Genomic DNA, 24,991 nt, shown 5'->3' with positions numbered 1-24,991 from the left:
AAAGAAAGAAAGAAAGAAAGAAAGAAAGAAAGAAAGAAAGAAAGAAAGAAAGAAAGAAAGAAAGAAAGAAAGACTAGAGATATGTTGCCTAGTTTGCTATCTACATACTTGGCTACAACCAACGGGCTTGTGGTAGTAAGATGAAAAGATAACCTCCTCTAATCCTCCATTTAGCATTCGTCCCATGTGCAACCTTTTAGATTCCTGGCAATTGCAGGACCCATAAGCCAGCAACAACTGCTCTCACCTGAGATGTAAGCACCTCAGATGCCATGCCCAGCTCTAGATCTTCTTTCACTGAGAAAAGACTCATAGAAGTGTATCAGAGGAAAAGAGCTGACTTTTTTCCCACTGGTAGTTTGAGTACTGCACTGACTCTACTTTGTCTCATTTTGTCTTTAAATTTTCAGACAGTAGTGAGAAAGGGTCTATGCAGAGAAAGCAGTCTCCATGTGAGGTCCCTAATTAAGGGAAGAAGAGACAGTCTCTGACATGCACTCAGTTGCCTGCTCCTTGATCACTTCTCCTTGGTGGGACGACCTAGCCAGCCCACCAAGAAAGCCGGAGAGGTTTTTTTTTTTTTTTAACATGTTACTTCAGCTAAATATTGATATGATAGTTTTAATTCTAAATATAATGTTAAATATGGTTTATGCTGTCAGTGATAAAAACAGAGGCATCATCCATGTCATTGGTGAAACTTTGCCCAAACACTGTATTCATGTGAAATACTGTTCAGCTGGAGTGGACATAAAGCAGCTAGTGATCCCTCCAGTAGGCACCAAAGCAAGACAACTCACCATTCTTCTTATAGAACATAATTTCTCCTTTGAACTCTATCTTCTCCTCCAGGGACTTTTCTATCTGAAGCATCAGCTGCTCATTGGTCTCCACCCCAAACAAAAACTTGCAACTGCAACTCTTCTGCATGACTTCAGTTCGTGCAAATCCAGCCAGATCACAGAAGCCATCAGAGCAGTAGACTATGGGGAAACCCTTCGCCACCTGGGCATTGGCCAGGATGAAGTTGCTATCTGGAGAAAACAAGGAGAAGACATTCAGCCATTTAAATCTCTTCTTTAAGACAAAATTTCAGGCATATGCTCAGCTCATGGTGATTAAAGTATGTGTTTTCTTTCACTGCCTTGAAGGAGAGTGCCAGGCTTGGTTGGGCAGTTTAAATCCTCCACTTCAGATGCTTAAGGTCAGTATGGAACATTTGTTTCTTGTATGGATGAATGAATGATTTTTATAATAGTTTATACTTCATTCTAAACCCTAGTATTCAACAGGCAAGATTAGAGATGCCTTGTCTTGAAGCCCTAGCATGCTTTACCTTTTCCTGTAAATATGTGGTCCATTTTTCAAAATTCATTTCTAAAAGTTGACCAATGCTGCCTAGATCCTGACTCTGGTTCATGTGCCATCAGCCTGTCCCAAGCCACTCACCCTCTGTGTGGCAGTAAGGATGATGCCTCCAGTGGTAGCTCCTGCCATGAGTTGAACCCATTTTATTGAATTGCATGATCTCAAAAGCAGATCCTGAGGCATGGATTTAGGAGTGAGTCATGTCTGGGAAAATGACACAAAGTTGTGGCAGAAGGAAGATTTTTAATGAACTTTGAAGGGTAGACCACATAATTACAGGAAAAGGTGATGCATGCTAGAGCTTAGCTTCAAGATAGGCATCTCTAATCTTGCCTGTTGAATGCTAGGGTTTAGAATGAAGTAAACACTATTCCAAAAGCATTTATCCATCCATACAAAAAATAAATGTAACATACTGACTGTAGCATCTGAAGTGGAGGATTTAAACATAATAAAATTGAAAAGGAAAATAACTATGAATGAGAGGTTATATGAAAAAGTCAGATTTATTATATTTAATATATTATTACATGGAACTTTTGTCTAAAATACAAGTAAATAAACTAAATATTATATGACTGTATGTACATATAGGTATGCGTATATACATATGTACTTGCACACATATATACACAGACACACTTATGTTAATGCAGCATGTGAAATCTGTGCTTGTCTCTAGAGAGAGTAGCTTTGGGCACAAAGGATGCATCTGTATTTTATAATACACTCTAGTCTCAATCCACAGTAGAGAATATATGAAGAATTTTGTGTAACTCTAAATCCATATACTCTATTTTGCATCCACAGTATATGGACTTAGACTTAAACAAAATTCTTCATATATTATCTACTATGAAACACCATGCTTCAGAGAGGTTTGCAGGGGGCAGCTCTCTCATGTCAATAGAAAGAAGGTTCTGTGGCCACTTCTCAATGACCAGTGGGATAAACTAGGCACATCCACTCCATGCCGTCCCATCTCCTCATCAGTACCTGTGGTTGGTTTCTGTAAACAGTTCTCTCTGCTTTGCTTCAGCCAGCCTTTTCTGAGACTACCGTTCATAGTGACAGTATTTATATCTGTACTTCTCTGGTTCATCAATTTCCCCAGTCAGTTTCTCTCTCTTCCAGCAGGAGCTGGATAATAACAATATTGGAGACTTTGAATCACATGCTATCTTTAGAAGCCATGGGAGTAGATTAGATTATCATAGACTGATATCATATCTTACATTTCACAGTAACACTTACTGACTATTAAGTAGTGGACACGGCCCAAGGTGTAAATGCACAAATTGTATGCGATCTTGCCCTTAGGGTGGCATGCTACCATAGGCCGTGTGGAATCCCTAGCACAGTCAGGAGGAGGCGATTCACAGAACCACTAAGGCCAACTGCTTTACTTTCTACATGTGTTTTTTTCAAAAGATCTTTGACATGTATTCATTAACTTTCTGTAGGATAGTGTAGGGACATAAGGTTCAACCCTACAGTAAGATTCAGGGTAAAGGAAAATAGTGTATGTGAATAAAAATATGGTACGGTTTTAAGATGATATAGTTTAATTAAAGAAATGCATAGTTATAAATAGTAACAGTGCCATGTTAAGTTCTGAATCAGTAATACACAGTGAATAATAACTTATAAAGTTGAGAATGTAAACAACCCCAGGCTTTGAAAATGGTTAGCTTGGAATAGGACAAAAAGAGATGAAAAGGGCATGTGAGAAGTCCTGGACTGTTGGGAACAGATTTCTACATGTAGATGTGTCAAGGGGTGAAAAAGGAAGCAGGAATGGGAATGGAGGATAGATACCACGCTTTCTACTGAAGTCAACTTTGCCACTATTCGCATAGCATCAGCAGTTTCGCTAGAGCGTGTCTGGCCAAATGTTCTTATTTTCTAGGGATTTATGATTTAAGTGCTTCTTGTATATGATCTATACACATTTTTAAAGTAAAGCATGAACCCTTCGACCTAAGATTATTACATTCACTGTATGATTATTACTAGAACACACTCTTTTCAACATTTTTAATTATTTTTTTTATAATTTATTCACTTTGTATCCCAGTTATGACCCCTCCTCATCTCTTTTTGGTCCCACTCTCCCACCCTCCTTCCTCTCCCCAATGCCCTCCCCTAGTCTACTAATAGGGGAAGCCCTCCTCCCCTTCCTTCTGACCCTAGCCTATCAGGTCTCATCAGGACTGCCTGAATCTTCTTCCTCTGGGGCCTAGTAAGGCCACCCCACCAGTGGGAGGTGATCAAAGAACAGGAAACTGAATTTATGTCAAATACTGTCCCTGTTCCCTTTACTAAGGAACCCACTTAGAGACTGAGCTGCCTATGGGCTACATCTGAGCAGGGGGTCTAGGTCCTCCCCATGCATGGTTCTTTGTTGATGCATTATTCTCTGCAGGACCACATGGGCCCAGATTTTTTTGACTTTGTTGGTATCCTTATAGAGTTCCTGTCCTGTCCGTATCTTTCTTCCACCAACTATTCCATAAGAGTCCCTGCACTCTGCCCAAATTTTGGCTGTGAGTCTCAACATCCGCTTCAATTCCCTGCTAGGTGGAGTCTTTTAGAGGACATCTGTGGTAGTCTCCTGTCCTGTTCTCTCTCTTTTACTGCTTCAGAGGTCTATCGTTTTTTTGCCCTTCTTAATGAGAATTAAGCACCCTCTCTAGGGTCTTCCTTGTTATTTAGCTTCTTTAGGTCTGTAAATATTAGTATGTTTATCCTATAGTATATGGCTAATTTCCGCTTATAAAGTGAATATATACCGTGTGTATCTTTCTGCTTCTGGGTTACCTCACTCAGGATGATCTTTTCCAATTCCATCCATTGCCTGAAAATTTCATGATTTCCTTTAATGGCTGTAAAACACACTTCTTAAGCATTTTAATTTGTGCTTTCTCTTTACTATGTTTTGGAAATTTTTTTTGTCTTTACAACTTTTAAAAATTTAGAAAAATATCAAAAATTGTATAATTTTTTTTCAAAAAAGTGTAATAGCTGTTAATTTTGGTTAATTTAAAAAAAAACTTGTTTATACAATATGCTGTTTTTTGTCCTTTTTCTCCTAGATAAAAACTCATAATTTGAATGCTTACAATAATAATCCTTATTTTTATCTTCTATTTCCTTATTATCCATTACGTAACATTGCTCAAGTTTCCTTTCTGTTGCTATGATAGAACACTTTGATCAAAATTAGTTTGAAAAGGAAAGGATTTGTTTGGTTTACACTTCCAGCTCACAATCTTTGGGATATCGTAAAAGGAATTGAAGCAGAAAAGATGGAAGACTATAACTTTCTGACTGACTTTCTGGATCATGCATACCTAGAATGGTGCTGACTTAAGTGGTCTGGCCCTCCTACTTCAATGAGCAATCAAGACAGTTCCCATAGACATGCCCATAGGCCTGCCTGATAAAAGAAACTCCTCAGTTAAGGGTTCTGCTCTCAATGGATGAATCTAGGCTGTAAATCTGACAGCTGAAGCTAACTAAAACAAACATATTACCCCCTTTCTCATTTTAAAGGTTTATGCAATGTTATTTTGTTCTGCATATCTCTTAATGGCATGATCTTTAAATTAATTTCCATGGCATCTTTGTAATTGTTTATAAATATAAGAAAAGACTAGTGCTTTAGAATTCTAATAAGCTGAAGAGATGATGAAGTATTGCCAAGCGTTTGGATCTGTGTATTTTAATTACGGATTATAGTGTGTTTGAGTAGCTAATTCTTCCAGCAAATATACCACAAAAAAAAACAGAGCAAGAATAAAGGAATATCCTTGGCCTTCTATGTTTATATTTAGCACCTGTCCTCAATATATAATTGCATTTCAATTCCAAAGAGAATGTAGTGTCTGTCTGTGCTTTGGAAAGCTTAGTGTACTGGCCACATGAATGGGCCTTCTGTTTAGAGAGTGTCATTCCTTCATCCTGCTATCTACACTGGAACATATGCTTTTCTGAATACCAATCCTGGAATTCCCAAAGAAGAAACATGGCATTTACTTTAGAATTATGTAAAACAAAGCTAGGGCCATAGTGGTTAGGAACTCATCACTGCCATACCACTATTTGTACATAGACTCAGGGTATTTAACCTTTCAAGGAATCAATTATACATGTGTGATATGCATCTGAATGCCAGAAAGCTGTTCTCTGCTGGCTTTTAGGTCATCGTTTTGTGTGTTTTTGCTTTGACAGTGAAAGTAAATCAAAAGACACATTTACATACCAGGCAATTGACTACGGCTGAAGGCTTCCTAGTAGAATATTTTCATAGACCAGCAGGAAGAATCTAGTGTTTGCTAGACATCCAGGCCATTTGGGTGGACTTTCCAAATTCCCCACTCAAACAAAGATAGCCAATTCTTTATTCCTAAGCATAAAAGCAATGTGGAGGAATAGAAGATGGAAAGCAGAAAAGGCAAACATTGCATGAAGTCGTCATTGATTCCTTTAACCCTTGGAGTTGCTCTATATTAAGATAATAAAAATTAGCTATAGTAAGCTTTCATTACCCACCCAAAATGCAACACTAAAGCTTATAACTAAGTCTGCCTGGTAAGTTGTTTTACATTATCATGATTTTTTTTAACTGAAAAGAGCAGTTTCCTCTCCACCAGGTGTAACTAGTAATTATTTGTCTTTTTCCATTTTTGTGTGGGGAAGGTGTGCACATATTTTACATATTTTCATGTAAAGGAGTGCACGTGTGTGAGTGTTTACAGCCATGTATGAGGTAATGTCTGGAGTCCTCCTCCAGTGTTTCTTCAGTATTTATTGAGGCAAGGTCTCAGATATTGCTGATAAAAGACCTTTTCTGTACGACTCTTCTGGCTCTCCCTTCAGAGGCTGGAGTTACAGGCTAGCTGGCAAGCTACACAGCACTCACATGGTTTCTGAGAATCCAAATTCTGATCAAATGCTAACTATTGAGGGTCTCCCCAGCCTGCAATGAGGAAACTGTTAAAAGCTTTCTTTTCAGCGGGGCAAGATGGCGGTACCAGGAGGACTCTCATTCTGAGGAGCAGCACAGCAGGATTGTCACAGTGACCAGCAATCAGAACTCGCGGCCATAAAACACAAGTGATTGTGTTTCACAGGTGAGAGGATACCCCACGGTGGGGGATTCAATCAGCTTTAACTCACCAGGCTAAACCTCGGAAGAGATCCCGGTTCCGCCAGGCGCTTGGTCAACAGCCCAGAGCTACACGCCAGCGCGATCTGGTCACGGTCCCAGACTGAACTGTGGGCCCACAACACCATAGACTGGATTTCCCAGTCAAGAGATAACCCCACGGAGCATTGGGACCAACCTCAGGTTACCCAGACATTCCCTGGAAAAGACTCAGGTTCCGCGGGTGCCCCAGGAGCCAGCCCGGAGCCAGAGCCGGGACCCAGGCGCCTGCACAGAGCCCTGCCTGCACGCCTGATTCGCCGCCTTAGGTAGAACTGTGGGCACCAGGGCACCAGGCCACCAGAGACTGTGTTTCACTGGCAGTTGCAAACCCACAGGGAGGGAAATGGCTGGTCTGATCTCAGAGCACTCAGCCGACACCCCCACCCCGAAACGGTCTAGGGGAAATTACCCAGTTTAGGCAGCAGCCAAGGCTCCGAACGGCCAGAAAGGCGGAGCCACAAGAGGCATCTGTGCCTGTGGGTTCTACTCGCCACCCCAGACAGAACAGCGGTCCCCAAAGCAAAGACTGGGTGTCTCTGGCAGGAGGAAACCCCCAGCGGAGGGGATCATCAACTCTAACGCTTAGGACACCCAGCACCAAAAGACTTCCTGGATTCACGCAGACTCTAGGATCTAATGCAGGCAGGAGCTCTGTGCTCAGCCGCCATTATTAAGTTCCCCTAGGGCACTGGGACACACAGCTACATCCTCAGACCTACAAAAACCAGAGAGCCATTATAGCAGCCCTCAGATACTGTGCCAAGGATCAACCAGTTATCCCTAGCTAGACTGTCAAAACTGTGGGAATCCCTGGTCCTTCAAGAGGGCTGCACCCACAGCATTTGGACCAGAGCAGTGCCTGCAGCCACCATCCCAGACAGGGACACACAGCTTCTGGTCCAGAGTGAGGCACCCAACCTCCATACCAGAGCAGCGCCCCCAGGTGCCAACTCAACCTAGGTGCACATTCTCCAGGCCCAGAGCAGAGCACTCAGAGTCTGGCCCAGAGACTTGCTGAGTGCACCTCTCACTTTCCCGGACAGAACTGTGTGCCCCAGGATAACAGACTGAGTTTCCCTGTTGGGAGAAAACCCCACAGCTAGAGAATCAGCAATTTCTTCAAGAGGACTGTACCTGGAAATTTAGTGAGCAGTAGCACACTAAATGTATAACAAGAAACCCAGCGGTGGGGCAGCTGTCTTGAGAATTTCTATGGGTAAGAGGAGATCCCCCCCCTGCCTAACAAAGACCACAGCTACTACTCAGGGCTATAAACCTGAGGTGAACAGTGGCAACTCCTGAGAAACACTGGCCATACAGTGACCATCACCAAAAAGCAGAGGAGGACTCCTTCAGGAAAAATCATCTTCCAGCCAAGGGGATTCTCCCTACCTCAGGACTCCAGGAAGCATAGAAACTAACAGCCAACACCTAAATCAGCCCAATGGGTAGAGGTCAGCGTAAAAGCTCAACCAACAAAAGACAGAGCAATATGGCATCTCCAGAACCCAGCTATCCAGGGGGGAACAGCCCTGGACAACGCAGCATAATAGAAAATCAAGAAGATGACCTTACATCTATGCTGATGAAGAAGATAATAGAGGAAACAAATAAAATACGTATAGAATTAGAGGAAGATAAAAACAAACAGATCATGGCTATCCGTAAAGAAATGGAGGAAGTTAAAGACAAGCAGATTATGGCCATCCGTGAAGAAATACGGGAAGATGCAGCCAAAGAGTCTGTGGCCTTCAGAGAAGAAATAATTAAATCACTGAAACGAATAAAAGAAACAGAGCTGAAGGAACTAAAAGAAAAAGAGGAAAATACAATCAGACAGGTGAAGGAAGTAAACAAAACAACTCAAGACCTGAAGATAGAACTGGAAAAATTAAAGAAAACACAAATGGAGGAAATAATGAAGAGGAAGCATTTAAGGAAGAACACAGGAACTACAGAGGTAAGCATAACCAACAGAATACAGGAAATGGAAGAAAGAATCTCAGGGGTAGAAGATACAATGGAAGAAATCAATGTATCTGTCAAAGAAAATGGTAAATCCAAAAAATTCCTGACACAGATCGTCCAAGAAATCCAAGACAATATGAAAAGACAAAACCTAAGAATAATAGGTATAGAGGAAAAAGAAGACTCCCTTCTCCAAGGCCCAGAAAATATTTTCAACAAAATCATTGAAGAAAATTTCCCCAAGTTAAAGGAGAGGCCAATAAGAATACATGAGGCCTACAGAACACCCAACAAATTTGACCAGAAAAGAAAATCCTCCCTCCACATAATAATCAAAACAGTAAGTATACAGAACAAAGAAAAAATACTAAAAGCTGCAAGGGAAAAAGGCCAAGTAACATATAATGGCAAACTCATTATAATCACACCTGACTTTTCAACAGAGACTATGAAAGCCAGAAGGGCCTGGATGGATATCATGCAGACCCTAAGAGAAGACAGATGTCAGCTGAGGCTACTGTACCCTGCAAAGCTCTCAGTCCTCATAGACTGAGAAAACAAGATATTCAATGACAAAAAAACAATTTCAACAATACCTACACACAAATCCAGCATTACAGAAGACACTGGAAGGGAAAAAACAACCTAAGAAAATTAGCTTCTGTCAAGAAAACACAGGAAATAATTAACTTTACTACAGTAAAACAAAAAGCAACCAAGCACACAACCTTATGACCACAGCCAACATCAAAATCAAAGGAACAGCCACTGGTCATTAATCTCTCTCAACATCAATGGAATCAACTCTCCAGTAAAAAGACACAGATTAACAGAATGGATGTGTAAACAAAACCCAGCAATCTGTTGCATACAAGAAACACACCTAAGGCACAAAGATAGACATTACCTGAGGGTAAAGGTTGGAAGACGACATTCCAAGCAAATGGACCCAAGAAATAAGCAGGAGTAGCCATTCTAATATCTGATAAAATAGACTTTCAAACAAAATTAATAAAAAGAGATGGGGAATGACACTTCATAATCATCAAGAAAAAATTCCACCAAGAAGATATCACAATCCTGAACATCTAGGCCCAAATACAAGAGCACCCACATTTGTAAAAGAAACTTTGATAAAATTTAAACCACATATAGATCCCCACACATTAATAGTGGGAGACTTCAACACCCCATTCTCAACAAAAGACAGGTCAACAAAACAGAAATTAAACAAAGAAACAATATCTCTGACAGAGGTCATGAATCAAATGGACCTCGCAGACACTTACAGAACTTTAAGACCAAAAAAAAAAGAATTTACCTTCTTCTCAGCACCTCATGGAACCTTCTCCAAAATAGACCATATAGTTGGTCACAGAGCAAGCCTCAACAAATACAAGAAGATTGAAATAATCCCTTGTATCTTGTCTGACCACCATGGAATAAAGCTGGACTTCAACAACAACAGAAATAGCAAAAAGCCTACACACACATGGAAACTGAACAACTTGTTACTAAATGACAGCTGGGTCAGGGAAGAAATAAAGAAAGAAATTAAAGTCTTCCTAGAACTCAATGAAAAGGAAGACACAACATACCCAAACTTGTGGGACACAATGAAAGCAGTGCTAAGAGGAAAGTTCATAGCACTAAGTGCCTTCAAGAAGAAATTCAAGACAGCTCATTCAAGCAACTTAATGGCCCACTTAAAAACCCTAGAAAAAGAAGAAGCAGACACACCAAAAAGGAGTAGACGGCTGGAAATAAAATCAAACTCAGGGCTGAAATCAATCAATTAGAAACAAATAAAACAATTCAAAGAATCAATGAAACCAAGAGCTGGTTCTTTGAGAAAATCAACAAGATCGACAAACCCTTAGCCAAGCTAACTAAAAGGCAGAGAGACACGACCCAAATCAACAAAATCAGAAATGAAAAGGGGGACATAACTACAGACACTGAGGAAATCCAAACAATCATTAGGACTTACTTCAAAAGTCTATATGCCACAAAATTTGAAAATCTAAATGAAATGGACAATTTTCTTGATCGATTTGACTTACCAAAGCTGAATCAGGACCAGGTAAATCAATTAAATAGTCCTATATTCCCAGAAGAAATAGAAGCAGTCATCAAAAGTCTCCCATCCAAAAAAATCCCAGGACCAGATGGCTTCAGCGCAGAATTCTACCAGACCTTCAAGGAAGAGCTAACTCCAATTCTCTTTAAACTATTCCACAAAATAGAAACAGAAGGAATATTACCAAATTCATTCTATGAAGCCACAGTCACCTTGGTACCTAAACCTCACAAAGACTCAACAAAGAAAGAAAATTTCAGGCCAATCTCCCTTATGAACATTGATTCAAAAATACTTAACAAAATAGTTGCAAACCGAATACAAGAACACATCAAAGATATTATCCATTATGACCAAGTAGGCTTCATTCCAGGTATGCAAGGGTGTTTCAATATAAGGAAATCCACCAATGTGATCCACCATATTAACAAACTGAAAGAAATAAGCACATGATAATCTCCCTAGATGCTGAAAAAGCATTTGACAAAATCCAACATCCATTCATGTTTAAAGTCTTGGAGAGATCAGGGATACAGGGCACATATCTAAACATAGTAAAGGCAATATACAGCAAGCCTATATATAGCCAACATCAAACTGAATGGAGAGAAACTTAAAGCAAACCAACTGAAATCAGGGACAAGACAAGGCTGCCCACTCTCTCCATATCTCAACATAGAGTTGGAAGTCCTTGCTAGAGCAATAAGACAGTCGAAGGAGATCAAGGGGATTCAGATGGGAAAGGAAGAAGTCAAATTATCACTATTTGCAGATGATATGATAGTATACATGAGTGACCCCAAAAACTCTACCAGGGAATTCCTACAGCTGATAAACACCCTCAGCAAAGTGGCTGGATACAAAATTAACTCAAAAAAATCAGTAGCACTCCTGTATACAAAAGACAAAAGGGCTGAGAAAGAAATTAGGGAAACAATACCCTTCACAATAGCCACAAATGGCATAAAGTACCATGGTGTAACCCTAACCAAGCAAGTCAAAGACTTGTATGAAAAAAATTTCAAGTCCCTGAAGAAAGAATTAGAAGAAGATATGAGAAGATGGAAAGATCTCCCATGCTCATGGCTTGGCAGGATTAACATAGTAAAAATGGCCATCTTACCAAAAGCAATCTACGGATTCAATGCAATTCCCATCAAATTGCCAACACAATTCTTTACAGACCTGGAAAGAAAAATTCTCACCTTCATATGGAACAACAGGAAACCCAGAATTGCTAAAACAATCCCCTACAATAAAAGATCTTCTGGAGGTATCTCCATCCCTGATCTCAAGCTGTACTATAGAGCAACAGTTATAAAAACTGCATGGTACTGGCATAGAAGCAGAATGGTGGATCAATGGAACCGAACAGAAGACCCAGAAATAAACCCACACACTTACGGACACCTGATTTTTGACAAAGATGTCAAAACCATACAATGGAAAAAAGATAGCATCTTCAACAAATGGTGCTGGTCCAACTGGATGTCTACATGTAGAAAAAGGAAAATAGATCCATACTTATCACCCTGCACAAAACTGAAGTCCAAGTGGATCAAAGACCTCAACATAAAACCAGACACATTAAATCGGCTAGAAAAAAAAAGTAGGGAATACCCTAGAACTCATTGGTACAGGAGAAAACTTCCTGAACAGAACACCAAAAGCACAGGCTCTAAGAGCAACAATCAATAAATGGGACCTCATGAAATTGAAAAGCTTCTGTAAAGCAAAGGACACCGTCATCAAAACAAAGCGATTGCCTACAGATTGAGAAAGTATCGTCACCAACCCTTTATCTGACAGAGGACTCATATCCAATATATATAAAGAACTAAACAAGCTGAAAAGCAACAAACCAAGTAATCCACTTAAAAAATGGAGAACAGAGCTAAACAGAGAATTCTCTGTAGAGGAATATCGAATGGCAGAGAAGCACTTAAAGAAATGCTCAACCTCATTAGCCATTAGGGAAATGCAAATCAAAACAACCCTGAGATTTCACCTTACACTCATCAGAATGGCCAAGATGAAAAACTCAAGTGACAACACATGCTGGAGAGGTTGTGGAGAAAGGGGAACCTTCTCCACTGCTGGTGGGAATGTAAACTTGTACAACCACTCTGGAAATCAATCTGGCGCTTTCTCAGACAACTAGGAATAGTGCTTCCTCAAGATCCAGCCATACCACTCCTAGGCATATACCCAAAAGAGGCTCAAGTACACAAAAAGGACATTTGCTCAACCATGTTTGTAGCAGCTTTATTTGTAATAGCCAGAAGCTGGAAACAGCCCAGATGCCCCTCAACTGAAGAATGGATGCAGAAACTGTGGTACATCTATACAATGGAGTATTACTCAGCAATGAAAAATAAGGAAATCATGAAATTTGCAGGTAAATGGTGGGACCTGGAAAGGATCATCCTGAGTGAGTTGTCCCAGAAGCAAAAAGACACAAATAGTATATACTCACTCATATAAACATACAACACAGAACAAACCCACTAAAGTCTGTACAACTAAACAAACTAAGCAAAAGAGAGGACCCTAACTAAAATGTTCAATCCCCATCCTGAAAGGCAAAGAGGATGGACATCAGAAGAAAAAGAAAATAGAAAACAACCTCGGAACCTGCTACAGAGGGCCTCTGAAAGCCAGAAGAAAACAGGAAACAACCTTGGAACCTGCCACAGAGGGCCTCTGAAAGCCTCTGCAGTATAGACTGTCAAAGCAGATGCTGAGCCTGATGGACAACTGATGGGCAGAGTGAATGGAATTTTATGTAAGAAGTGGAAAATAGTGAGAGCTGCAGGGGACGGGAACTCCACAAGGAGAGCAACAGAACAAGATAATTTGAACACAAGGAACTTCCCAGAGACTCATACTCCAACCAAGGACTATTCATGGAGATAACCTAGAACCCCTGCACAGATGTAGCCCATGGCAGTTCAGTGTCCAAGTGGGTTACATAGTAATGGGAAGAGGGACTGCCTCTGACATAATCTGATTGGCCTGCTGGTTGATCACCTCCCCCTGAGGGGGGAGCAGCCTTACCAGGCCATGGTAGAGGACAATGCAGCCACTTTTGATGAGAACTGATAGACTAAGATCAGAAAGGAGAGGAGAACCTCCCCTATCAGTGGACTTGGGGAGTGGCATGCATGCAGAAAGGCGAGGGAGGGTGGGATCGGGAGGAGAGGAGGGAGGGGCTTATGGGGGGATACAAAATGATTAAAGTGTAATTAATAAAAAATTTTTAAAAAAGCTTTCTTTTCTCTCTTCCAGTTTCTCAACTAAAAGTAAAATTTTGTTTTACTATAGACATCATTTATTGGTGATATCACCTAAATCAGTCTTGATCTTTCAGTTTTCTCTGTAATGTCCTCCAAAAAGTCAACATTTCAAAACTATGGAAGCCACTTACTTCCTTTGTTCCAAAATATTTTGCATAGATAAACTGTAGAGTCTCATAGGAAGCAGACAAATATAGTTGCTATTCAAATGATCTGGTTTCAAATCTCATTCACTTCCCTGTGTATCATAATGCTTCAAAACTATTCCTACTGAAAAATACATTTCTTGTAGCAATAGACAGCAAGTGTATATCCCAAGGGACCCAGAACCACAGCCTTAAGGTCAATACTGTTAAGAAATCTTATGTTAAACTTAAAAGTTCATCGGAATTTTGCACTCAGATCTTTAATACATCCATGTTCATTCAAAGGGTTTCTTTGAATTTTTAAAATTTTATTTATTTAATCACTTTACAGTCTGATCCCAGCTCCCTCCCTTATCTCCTCCCAGTCCTGCCTTCAAGCCTCTCTTCACGCACCCCCCCATTCTATTCTCTCCTTCTCAGAGAAGGGGAGACCCCCAAGGGGTACCAAACTACCCTGGCACTTCAAGTCACAGCAGGAATAAGCATATCTTCTCCCTCTGAGGCCAGACAAGGCAGCCCAGTTAGGGGAAAGGTATCCAAAGGCAGGCAACAGAGTCAGAGACAGCCCCTACTCTCATTATTAGGGACCCACATGATGACCAAGCTGCACATTTGCTGCATATGTGTAGAGGGTCTAGGTCCAAGCCATGCATGCTCTTTCGTTAGTGGCTCAGTCTCTGTAAACTCCTGTGGGCCCAGGTTGGTTACTCTGTAAGTCTTCTTGAGGATTCTTGACCACTCTGGCTCCTTCAATCCTTTCTCTTATTTTTTCACAAAACTCCTGAGCTCAGCCTATTGTTTGACTGTGGATCTCTGCATCTGTTTCCATCAGCTACTGGATGAAGCCTCTCAGAAGACAGTTATGCTTCTGTCTATAATCATAGCAGAGTATCATTAAGAGGTCAGGGGCTAGCGCTCTCCCATGGGACAGGTCTCAAGTTGGGCCAGTCATTGGTTTGCCATTTCTTCAGTCTCTGCTCCACCTTTATCCCTACACTGCTTATAGGCAGAACAAATTTGGGCTGGAAGGTTTTATGGGTGGGATGATGTCATCCTCCCTCAACTAGATATCCTACCTGGCTACAGGAAGTGACAACTTCAGGCTCCATGTCCTCTGCTATTAGGGATCTCTGCTAGGATCATCCCCATAGACTCCTAGGGGTCCTCCTCTGTCCCAAAGATGCTACCTTACCAGTTTTCAAACTCTCCAACGCATCTCACCCCACTGCCCATACCCCCTCCTCCTCACACCTGTTACCCACCCTCATTACCCTCCCCACCCCCTCTGTCACACAGCTCCCTCCCATCTACTTCAGATAACTAATTTATTTCCTCTTCTCAGCTGAGATTCAAGCATCACAATGGAATACTACTCAGCTATTAAAAACAAAAATATCATGCAATTTACAGGCAAATGGATGGAACTAAAAAAGACCATCCTGAGTGAGGTCAACTGAAACTTTAGAAAAAAAGAGGCATTGGTTTGTTTTACTCTTTCTAAATAGTGTTTGGTTTAACACAAACTAACTAATGCTGGAGCATTAAAAGCTCAGGCTGAATAGAACATGTTCAAGGAGTTTAAGCATATCTAATTAAACATTCCCTACAGCCTCAAATGTTTAAAAATAATAACATCAGCACTTAATGTAATGATTGCTCAAATGCGTACCTCAGAGACAGTCAAAGCAACAGAATAATCAGTAGATAATTATGTCATTGAAGAGAAATCTATATATCCTTAGTGCTTTCTGACAATAAGTCCAGGGTTTGGTAGTCTAAATCTTTATCTATCTCTGAAGTATATCTCTGATACTTGTTCTCTTTAAACTTTAGTCCTTCAGTATTTATGTTAACATAACCTGAAGAGAAGAAAAATAGACAAGTTCTGACCCTTTACCTCTCGTTTTTCTGTAAAGGGCAATTAGCAAACACAGATATTTCAGTTTTATTCTTGCCCACATGTTTTAAACATGCCCAAATGTTTCATTACCCCTGTGTAGCATCTCTGCTATGGTACGTCCATTGCCAATGTAGCAGAGTCTAAGCTCACTTTAAAAAGAAGTCTCTGGTGCAGTTTTTACCACTGTTGCTCTATAGTACAGCTTGAGATCAGGGATGGAGACACCTCCAGAAGATCTTTTACTGTAGAGGATTGTTTTAGCAATTCAGGGTTTCTTGTTATTCTATACGAAGTTGAGAATTTTTCTTTCCAGGTCTGCAAAGTATCATGCTGGTAATTTGATGGGAATTGCATTGAATCTATAGATTGCTTTTGGTAAGATGGCCATTTTTACTATGTTAATCCTGCCAATCTATGAACGTGGGAGATCTTTCCATCTTCTGATATCTTCTATTTATTTCTTCAGAAACTGGAAGTTTTTTTCATACATGTCTTTAACTTGCTTGGTTAGAGTCATATCAAGGTACTTTATGTCCTATTGTGAAGAGTGCTGTTTCCATAATTTATTTCTCAGCCCATTTGTCTTCTGTATACAGGAGGGCTACTGATTGTTTTGAGTTAATTTTGTTTCCAGCCACTTTGCTGAAGGTGTTTATCAGCTGTAGGAGTTCCCTGGTAGAATTTTTGGTGTCACTCATGTATACTATCACATCATCTGCAAATAGTGGTACTTTGACTTCTTCCTTTCCAAATTGAATCCCCTTGATCTCCTTTATTTGTCTTATTGCTCTAGCAAGGACTTGAAGAACTATGTTAAAGAGATATGGAGAGAGTGGGCAGCCTTGCCTTGTCCCTGATTTCAGTGGGATTGATTTAAGTTTCTCTTTGTTTAGTTTGATGTTGGCTATACTTTTCCTGTATATTGCCTTTACCATGTTTAGGTAAGTGCCTTGTATCCTTGATCTCTCCAGGACTAAGAAGCTAAGCAAGAAAGAGGACATGGGTTAAGATGCTCAATCTTCATTCGGAAAGGCAAATGGAATAGGCATTGAAAGAAGGTGAAAATAAGTAACAAGACAGGAGCCTACCACAGAGGACTTCTGAAAGACTCTACCCAGCAGGGTATTAAAGTGTATGCTGAAACTCATAGCCAAACTTTGGGCAGAGTACAGGGAATCTTATGAAAGAAGGGAGAGATAGAATGACCCGGAAGGGTCTGGAGGTCCACAAGGAGAACAACAGAACTAAAATATTTGGGCCTAGGGGTCTTTTCTGAGACTGATACTCCAATCAAGGACCATTCATGGAGATAACCTAGACCCCCTACACAGAGATAGCCCGTGGCAACTCAGTCTCCAAGGGCTCCCTAGTAAGGGAAGCAGGGGCTGTCTCTGACATGACCTCAGGGACTGGCTCTTTGATCACTTACCTCCTGTGGGGGGGGGGGGGGGGCTACAGCTGGGATACAAAGTAAATAAATTATAAATAAATAAAAAAAATATTTAAAAAAAATGAAAAAGAAAAGAAGTCCCTGAGCATTTCTGTGATAGATTTCTAGGTTGAGCTCCTTGAGGTAGGAAGTTTCATTTTAAATATGAAGGTCATTAATATGTGGGATGTGGTTTAAGACAAGAAAGAGAGAAAGGAAGGAAGGAAAGAAGGAAGGAAGGAAGGAAGGAAGGAAGGAAGGAAGGAAGGAAGGAAGGAAGGAAGGAAGGGAAGAAAGATGTGGTATCACCAGCCACCTCACTCGCCCACTGCTGTGACTATGGAATTCCTTTGTAATTATAAACAAAATAAACTTTTCCTTCCTTCAGTGCTTTGGTCACGTGTTTTGTCACAGCAGTGAGGAAAGTCACTGCTGCAGCAGCTCATTTGATAGAATGCTCTTTAGCATGCAGAAAGCCCTGGCTTCAAACACCAGTACCCCATAAAACTGGGCACCGTGCCGTTGCGTGCCTTTAATTTCACCACTCAGTTTGAGGTGATTCTTGACTACCCAGTTAGTTTGAGGTCAGCCAGGGTACATAGGACTCAGTGTCAAGGAAGGAAAAATAATAATTAGTCTTGTATAAAGAGCCAGCCAAGGCGACTTGTGTGTCTCTGATGACACTGAACATGGTCATCTCTAGAGGTCCCTTCACTGCTGAAGATGGAATATTAATGTCTATGATGTCAGAAAGTTGTCATCATCTTTGCACTTTCTGTTGGTTTCAGGAGGGTTGATTGGATCTTTTCTAAGGATGATGGCATTATGTGTTAGATTAATGATGTTGGCTACAAGCTAAAGTTCTCAGGCTGTCCTCTGCCAAAATTTAGAAAATTACTTATATTTGACAGGTTTCTCATTATTATTCTTTAAAAACAAATGATAAATTTGAAATGGGAGTCTCCCACAGTCCTTACAATTTGTATCCCACCCAGGGCAAGCTTCACAATGTCACACTGCTGGCTTCAGTCCTTCACTTATAATTTAATATTTTAAAATACTGTTATTCCAGAAAGACCAATGTTAGTAGAAAACTCAGTGACACTAAAAGTCACAGTTAAACCTTGAGTGCTGGGGTGGATTGGAAAGCAGTAATTATATTTCTTTATGATGATATGTTGCTTTCTTCTGATCCACAAAGAAACACATAGCCAAACAAACACAAAAATACCATTGATAAGCTGCCACTGGGAGCCCTGGGCAGCACCCTCAGCCTCAGCCGAGACTTCTGAGATGTTCAGAGAGAGGCTCCCTGGTTAAGAGCATTACAGGCCCTTTCAGAAGACCCAGGTTACATTCTAACCACCCACATGCTGGCTCAAAACCTCCTATAACTCATTTCAACAGTATCTAATGCCACTTCCAGCCCCGATGGACACCATACTCACACACACACACACACACACACACACACACACACACACACAGGTACACACAAACACATAATTACAAAATAATAAAAATAAATCTTAAAAAAAGACCAGAAAAAGAAAGAGAGATTGATCACAATAAGAGAGGTAATTAATGCTAAACAAAGCTCTGTCTTCTGTATAAAGCATGCAGTTACCAGGCCCTCCCATTTAATGAAGAAAACCATGTGCATGAATCAAGCCTTCTGGTCATCAAAGATCTGCTGGGGTTCTAAATGGGCTAATTATGGTTTGAACATTCCCCTCACAGAATTGAAGTCTTGGTCTCCAGATGATGGCATTATTTTCAGAAGGTGTGAAGCCCAAACAAGGTAGGGCCTCACAGACAGAGATGGGGCTGATAATCTGACTCTGTTTCAACCTATGCTACCTATTCCTGGCCAACCAAAATATAAATGTGCTACCAGCTTCCACCATGACAAACCAAGCCACTACAGTTTCCACCGTGATAAATTAAACCCATGAAAACCTTAACCCAAAATAAATGCTTTTTTTTTTCTCATGTTGTTGCCAGCAGGCATTTTGTTACATTGATGACAGAAATTATTCATGTCTGCTTTGGAGCTGGCTAGTACAGGCTGCTGCTCCTGAGACCTGCCTGAGTCAGAACAGACCAATCTGTTGCAGTTGAATAAAATAAATATCTGTCGCACATAGCTTGCTTTTATAAATACAAACCTTGCCTTACCCTATCGAAGAGCATCATGGGAAAGCCCAGCTTCTTCCCTTCTTCTATAAAGGATAGAGAAGGAGAAAGTTGTCTCACGACTGAACAACAGACAAACATCAGCCTCCCTGCCCAGACAAGGTACAGAGGAGAGCTGGAGTGAAAGGGAGTGGCTAAGTTTTCCATGAAAAACTCAATCAGTGTACTTTTGTTTCTTTAAATAAATGAAAATTACCAACTATGTAGCTAATTGATTTAAATTTTACACCTTTGTAAAATTTTTCATTGTTCATCTATGACCACCCACATGATTATATTTTTTTTATTTTAACTTTTATTAACGACACTTTATTCACTTTGTATCCCCTCATAAACCCTTCCCTCTTCCCCTCCTGATCCCACCTTCCCTCCCCCTTCCCCACACATGCCCCTCCCCAAGTCCACTGAAAGGGGAGGTCTTCCTCTCCTTCTTTCTGATCCTAGTCTATGAGATCACATCAGGAGTGGCTGCACTGTCATCTTCTGTGGCCTGGTAAGGCTGTTCCCCCCTCAGGAGGAGGTGATCAAAGAGCAGGCCAATCAGTTCATGCCAGAGGCAGTCCCTGTTCCCATTACTATGGAACCCACTTGGACACTGAACTGCCATGGACTACATCTGTGCAAGGGTTCTAGGTTATCTCCATGCATGGTACTTGGTTGGAGTATGAGTCTCTGGAAAGACCCCTGTGTTCAATATTTTTGGCTCTGTTGCTCTCCTTGTGGGGTTCCTGATCTCTCTAGATCTTACTATTTCCCACTTCTTTCATAAGATTCCATGCACTGTGCCCAACAGTTGGCCATAAGTCTCAGCATCTGCTTTGATAGTCTCAATACCCATCCCAAAAGGCAAAGAGGATGGACATCAGAAGAAAAAGAAAACAGGAAACAAGTTAGAAACCTGCCACAGAGGGCCTCTGAAAGGCTCTGCCCTGCAGACTATCAAAGCACATGATTATATTTTTTGCTGTGAAAAACAAGGTCTTTTTTTCTTCATTTTATTTGCCCTATTGAAAAACAGATTAAACAGAATATAGCAAATGAAACTTACCACACATTGAATACCCATATACTCCAAATATTTAATTTAATTTATCCCTAGTTTCTCCTGCAGCACAATCTAGCTCTTGCTGGCAGTTATCTTTAATTCAGCAAGTATTACTTTTAATTTTAAAAATACTGGGGCAGGCTCCTTACTTCAAATATTTGTAGAGCTAAAAACAAAAGTGATTACTTCTGCCATATGTGTGTTATTTAATTTATTTTGTACATATAAAGGACTTTGAGTTTATGAAGCTCACATTTACAAATTAGTTTTCAATGCACACTAGAAAACTGGCATTTTTTTCTCATTTGAGTTTTGTTCATATTCTGCAGAACTAATTAGATTCAAATGATTTTCCTATCTTGGCAGCATTTTCTAGAACCTCATCTGTCCACTGCAAGTCTTCTGTGATTCATAGTCATCGTCTTAGCTTAAACAGGAAAGATGGGTAGCTTTACAAGTCATAACTGTAAGTGAATTGTAGCAGGAAGCACAGGTCTAAACTAATTTGGTAATTACAGACATTTAATGGCTGTGGTAAAGGTCTGTAGTCTACTGTAGTTACAACAAAACAGAGAAAGCGCAAAACTCTAATGAAGGGGCTGCAGAAAAGAGGTCTGTAGGACTTTATGAGAAAGGAGGAGCCAGAAGAAAATCATCTCTAATAGCCGCCCAGAGACAAGTGCTGATTCTGCATTGATGAAATGAAGATGAGTGGGAGGGAGACAGCTAAGTAGATCAAACAGGCAAAGGAGAGGCCGCTAGGGCCCACTGCTCAGTAAAGCACCCGGGATGAGTAGGCAGACTGTATACTTACTGGTCAGCAGATTGTATACTGAACTTCTGGCCTTCAGACAGTATCTCAAGGTGTCAATATAGATAAAGGGACTTTGGCCCACACAAGGTAATAGCGTAACAGTGATAAATAGTAAATTAAACTATCTTTGTGGGTACAGGTATCCATGTTAAACAGGTGACAGCTACATGAGAACTAAATCAGATCTGACTAAGGAGCACTTGTCACCAAGCACAGCATCTCCCACTACGATCTATATCCAATTCATCCATTCTGGTTCCTGTCCTTCACTTGCACCTCCCAGATTTTATCTGAGGTCTGCTAATGCAGACTTTCTAAGGCCTAGGGCCTTGGACCATCAGCTGAGACAAGACAACTCAACAAACACAGAGGCAAGATATATGTCTCAGCTATTACAGGCACTGGCTGCTTATAAAGGACCTTGCTTCAGTTCCCAGCAACCATGTGATGGCTGGCATCTGTCACTCAAGTTCCACAGGACCTGATGTTCTCTTTTGGTTTCTATGAGCTCCTGTATCCACATAGTACATACGCATGCATGTATATATATACATGTGTGTATGAGATATATATATATATATCATATATATCATATATATATGATATATATGTCATATATATCATATATATATGATATATATATATCATACACACATGTATGTAAAATACTCATACACTAAAATGTAAATAAATCTAAAAAGACAAGATCATAGAGCTAGAGAGATGGCTCAGCAGTTAAGAGTGTTTAAGTTGTTCTTGCATAAGCTCACAACAGTCTGTAACTCCAGCTCCAGGAAATCCAATGACCTCTTATCACTTCTACCAGAACTTGCACTCACCTGCACATAGCCATACACACACACACACACACACACACACACACACACACACACACATTTCAAAAATGAAAATAAATATTTCTTTTTTTAAAAAAATTAAAACCTTTTACTCCAAGGGCTAATGATCAGGTCATATTCCTTAGTTCCAACTGGAAGGGACACTATCTTTGTGGATATCTCTTCTGGATTTTTAAAGCTTGAAGGTATTCTCTTCTGAGTAATAGGTTTTTATTTGTTTTCTTTGGTTCATAAAAGACTTTTAATAACTATCACAGTTTCTAAAACTGTAAAAGCTCAAAGTCTGGAAGGTTAACAAAATCAAGCTGCCATCCTTGACCTCCTTCTGCACAGTTCCCACGGTGTGCCTGCTCAGCCCCAGGACTTCTCTCTCTCTCACGAGTCAGTGAGAGCCTTGCTACACTCTGATGGGTGAAAACCCAGCCAACATGTGGGTTTAACATTCGCTCTTGGTCCTATTACCTAGAATCACATTTGCAAAGAAAATCATGTCTGCCACTCTCCTGCTGAAATCCGGAAAGGTGATCTGTTGCACTGGGATTGAGACCCAGACTGCCGCCATCACGCCCTGCAGGAGTGCCTACGATTTCACTGGCAGACCAATTGCACTTGAGAATGCTCTTTCCAGCTTTGGCCAGGTTCAATACCTTTGCCCATAAAATTTCTTCCCCATTTTCCCTATAGTTTGAGTTTCTAGTTAATGTAAACTTCTAGCAGATTGAACTTTTCAGTTATCACCTGATTTAATGAGGAGCTGCTCCAGTTGTTTTTATAACACTATAACCTCCTTCTTTCCATTGATAGTGAGTAATTTACATGTAGCCCTCACCCTTCATCAAAATGGTTGTTTTTTTTTTTTCTGCAATCAATGGTGAATATTACAGAAGGCCTCAACTGGTCAAAATGCAGAGGAAAAAAATGATACTGGAGTGTCCAGCACCAATTGGTACAAAGCAGTCTCTACGGGTAAGGCTGAGAGAAAATCAAGGGAAGGGAGGACAAAATATTCTAAGAGGGAGAGAACCAGAAAGTCTGTTTCTAGCGTGTGCCTTCAGTCATGACAGGAGAGCAGCATCCACGAAATCTCAATAGTACATAATGAAAATGAAAATGTGGATGGCGGAAGTTTTGCAAGGTCCAACCCCTAAATGAAGAACCATAGGCAATCAGTGGCTATTGACATAGGGAGAACCAGGTTTTTTTCAAGGACAAGCTTCCTGTCAGGTTACCTGAATCCCAGTGGTCAGCCCTACACACATGTACAGCAGGTGCTATATATACTGTGTATACATGTAACAACAAAAATTAAAGAAGAGATAATGAATGTCATGGACAATGGAGAAGTTGAAAGAGAAGAGAGGGATGAAAATGATCGAAACACAATATTCATGAATAAAATTCTCAAAAAGCTAAAACTTTTAATATAAAAAAGAAAATAAACGTAAAACAAAAATCTGAGTATTAAAATTTAATTGTTTATTATTTTAGTTATTTATAACGTATTATATACTCACATATAAGACTACACAGAAAAGAATAAATATTCACTCAATCGTATGATCTCTAGGGAAGTGGTCCCTCTTATTTTGTATCTTATCAACAAATACACTGTATGTGTGTATTTTTTCCAACTAAATATTAGTGTACATTCTCTCTCTGACTCCCTAATTCTGACTCTCTGTCTCTCTTTGACTCCCTGTCTCTGTCTCTCTGTCTCAGTGTTTCTCTCTATCTACTCTGTCTCTCTGTTTGAGTGTTTCTCTCTTTCTCTACACACACACACACACACACACACACACACACACACAGCTACACCTTTACTGTATTCAAACGAGAAAAGCCATCTGTTCTGCAGCTTACAGGGTCATGGGAAATGTCATCTCTGATGATCATTGGATTTTAGGTTAGGCATAATTTAGACCCAAATCACGAGTATATGTATTCTATTTTTAGAAATATCTTGTCTTTACTTTAAATACACTACATTACATTTCCCACTCAAAAAATTATGTAAATAAATACATAAATATACACATAAATAAATAAAAGCTGTGTGATGATGTTTAAGTCACTTAAACCACATCTCTTCTCTGGGTCTGAAATATAAAGAAGAATTAAATTACATGATCCTCAAGATCCTTTCTATCTCAGACATGGGGATGTGCAGACATGGAATACAGCTTAATGTTATAATAAATGATACAAGAAAATGCTGATTGTAGCTTGAATCTCAGAAGAATGGGAGGGAGGGAAGAAATAGGAGGACAAACGAGGGGATGAATGAGGGAGGAAGAGAAGCAAACAAAAAAGAAAGGTGTCGGCATATAGGAAGGAGGAGAGGAATGAAAGAAGAGATGCAGGCAGGAAGAAAAGGAAAGTGGCTCAAGAAATTAAAGGGAATGTAAACTACATAATAACAAATGTTGGGAAGGCAAAAATCAAGAAAACTTGGGAATTATTTCCAAGAATTTTGAATTACCATAATTTAAGTTATTATCAGCAAAATTTTCTGATAAGGTAACAATTGAGGAAAGACACAGAAAAATTGCCAGGCAGAGCCAAGGTGACTTAAGCTGAGGCTAGAAATGCTTGAAATGTTTGCAAGAGAGAACAGGGTGGCTGAGGAAAGCTTGGTGTGTGTGTGTGTGTGTGTGTGTGTGTGTGTGTGTGTGTGTGTGTG

At 40.2% G+C, this 24,991-nt stretch overlaps 1 protein-coding gene across 1 annotated transcript in view; it reads right to left on the bottom strand.

Moving 5' to 3' along the window:
• Kcnh8 (potassium voltage-gated channel subfamily H member 8) overlaps positions 1–24,991 on the bottom strand; it is a 427,312-nt gene that overhangs the window by 285,419 nt on the left and 116,902 nt on the right. The window contains exon 2 of the mRNA XM_055614910.1: positions 801–1,034. Coding sequence (XP_055470885.1) covers positions 801–1,034 — 234 coding nt within the window. The remainder of the gene's footprint in view (positions 1–800; positions 1,035–24,991) is intronic.

The sequence above is a fragment of the Psammomys obesus genome, unplaced genomic scaffold (assembly GCF_907164565.1).
Source record: "Psammomys obesus unplaced genomic scaffold, mPsaObe1.curated_primary_1811, whole genome shotgun sequence".
NCBI classification, from domain to species: Eukaryota; Metazoa; Chordata; class Mammalia; order Rodentia; family Muridae; genus Psammomys; species Psammomys obesus.
Note: the sequence above shows the minus strand (reverse complement) of the source record. Positions and strands in the feature narration are given on the sequence as shown.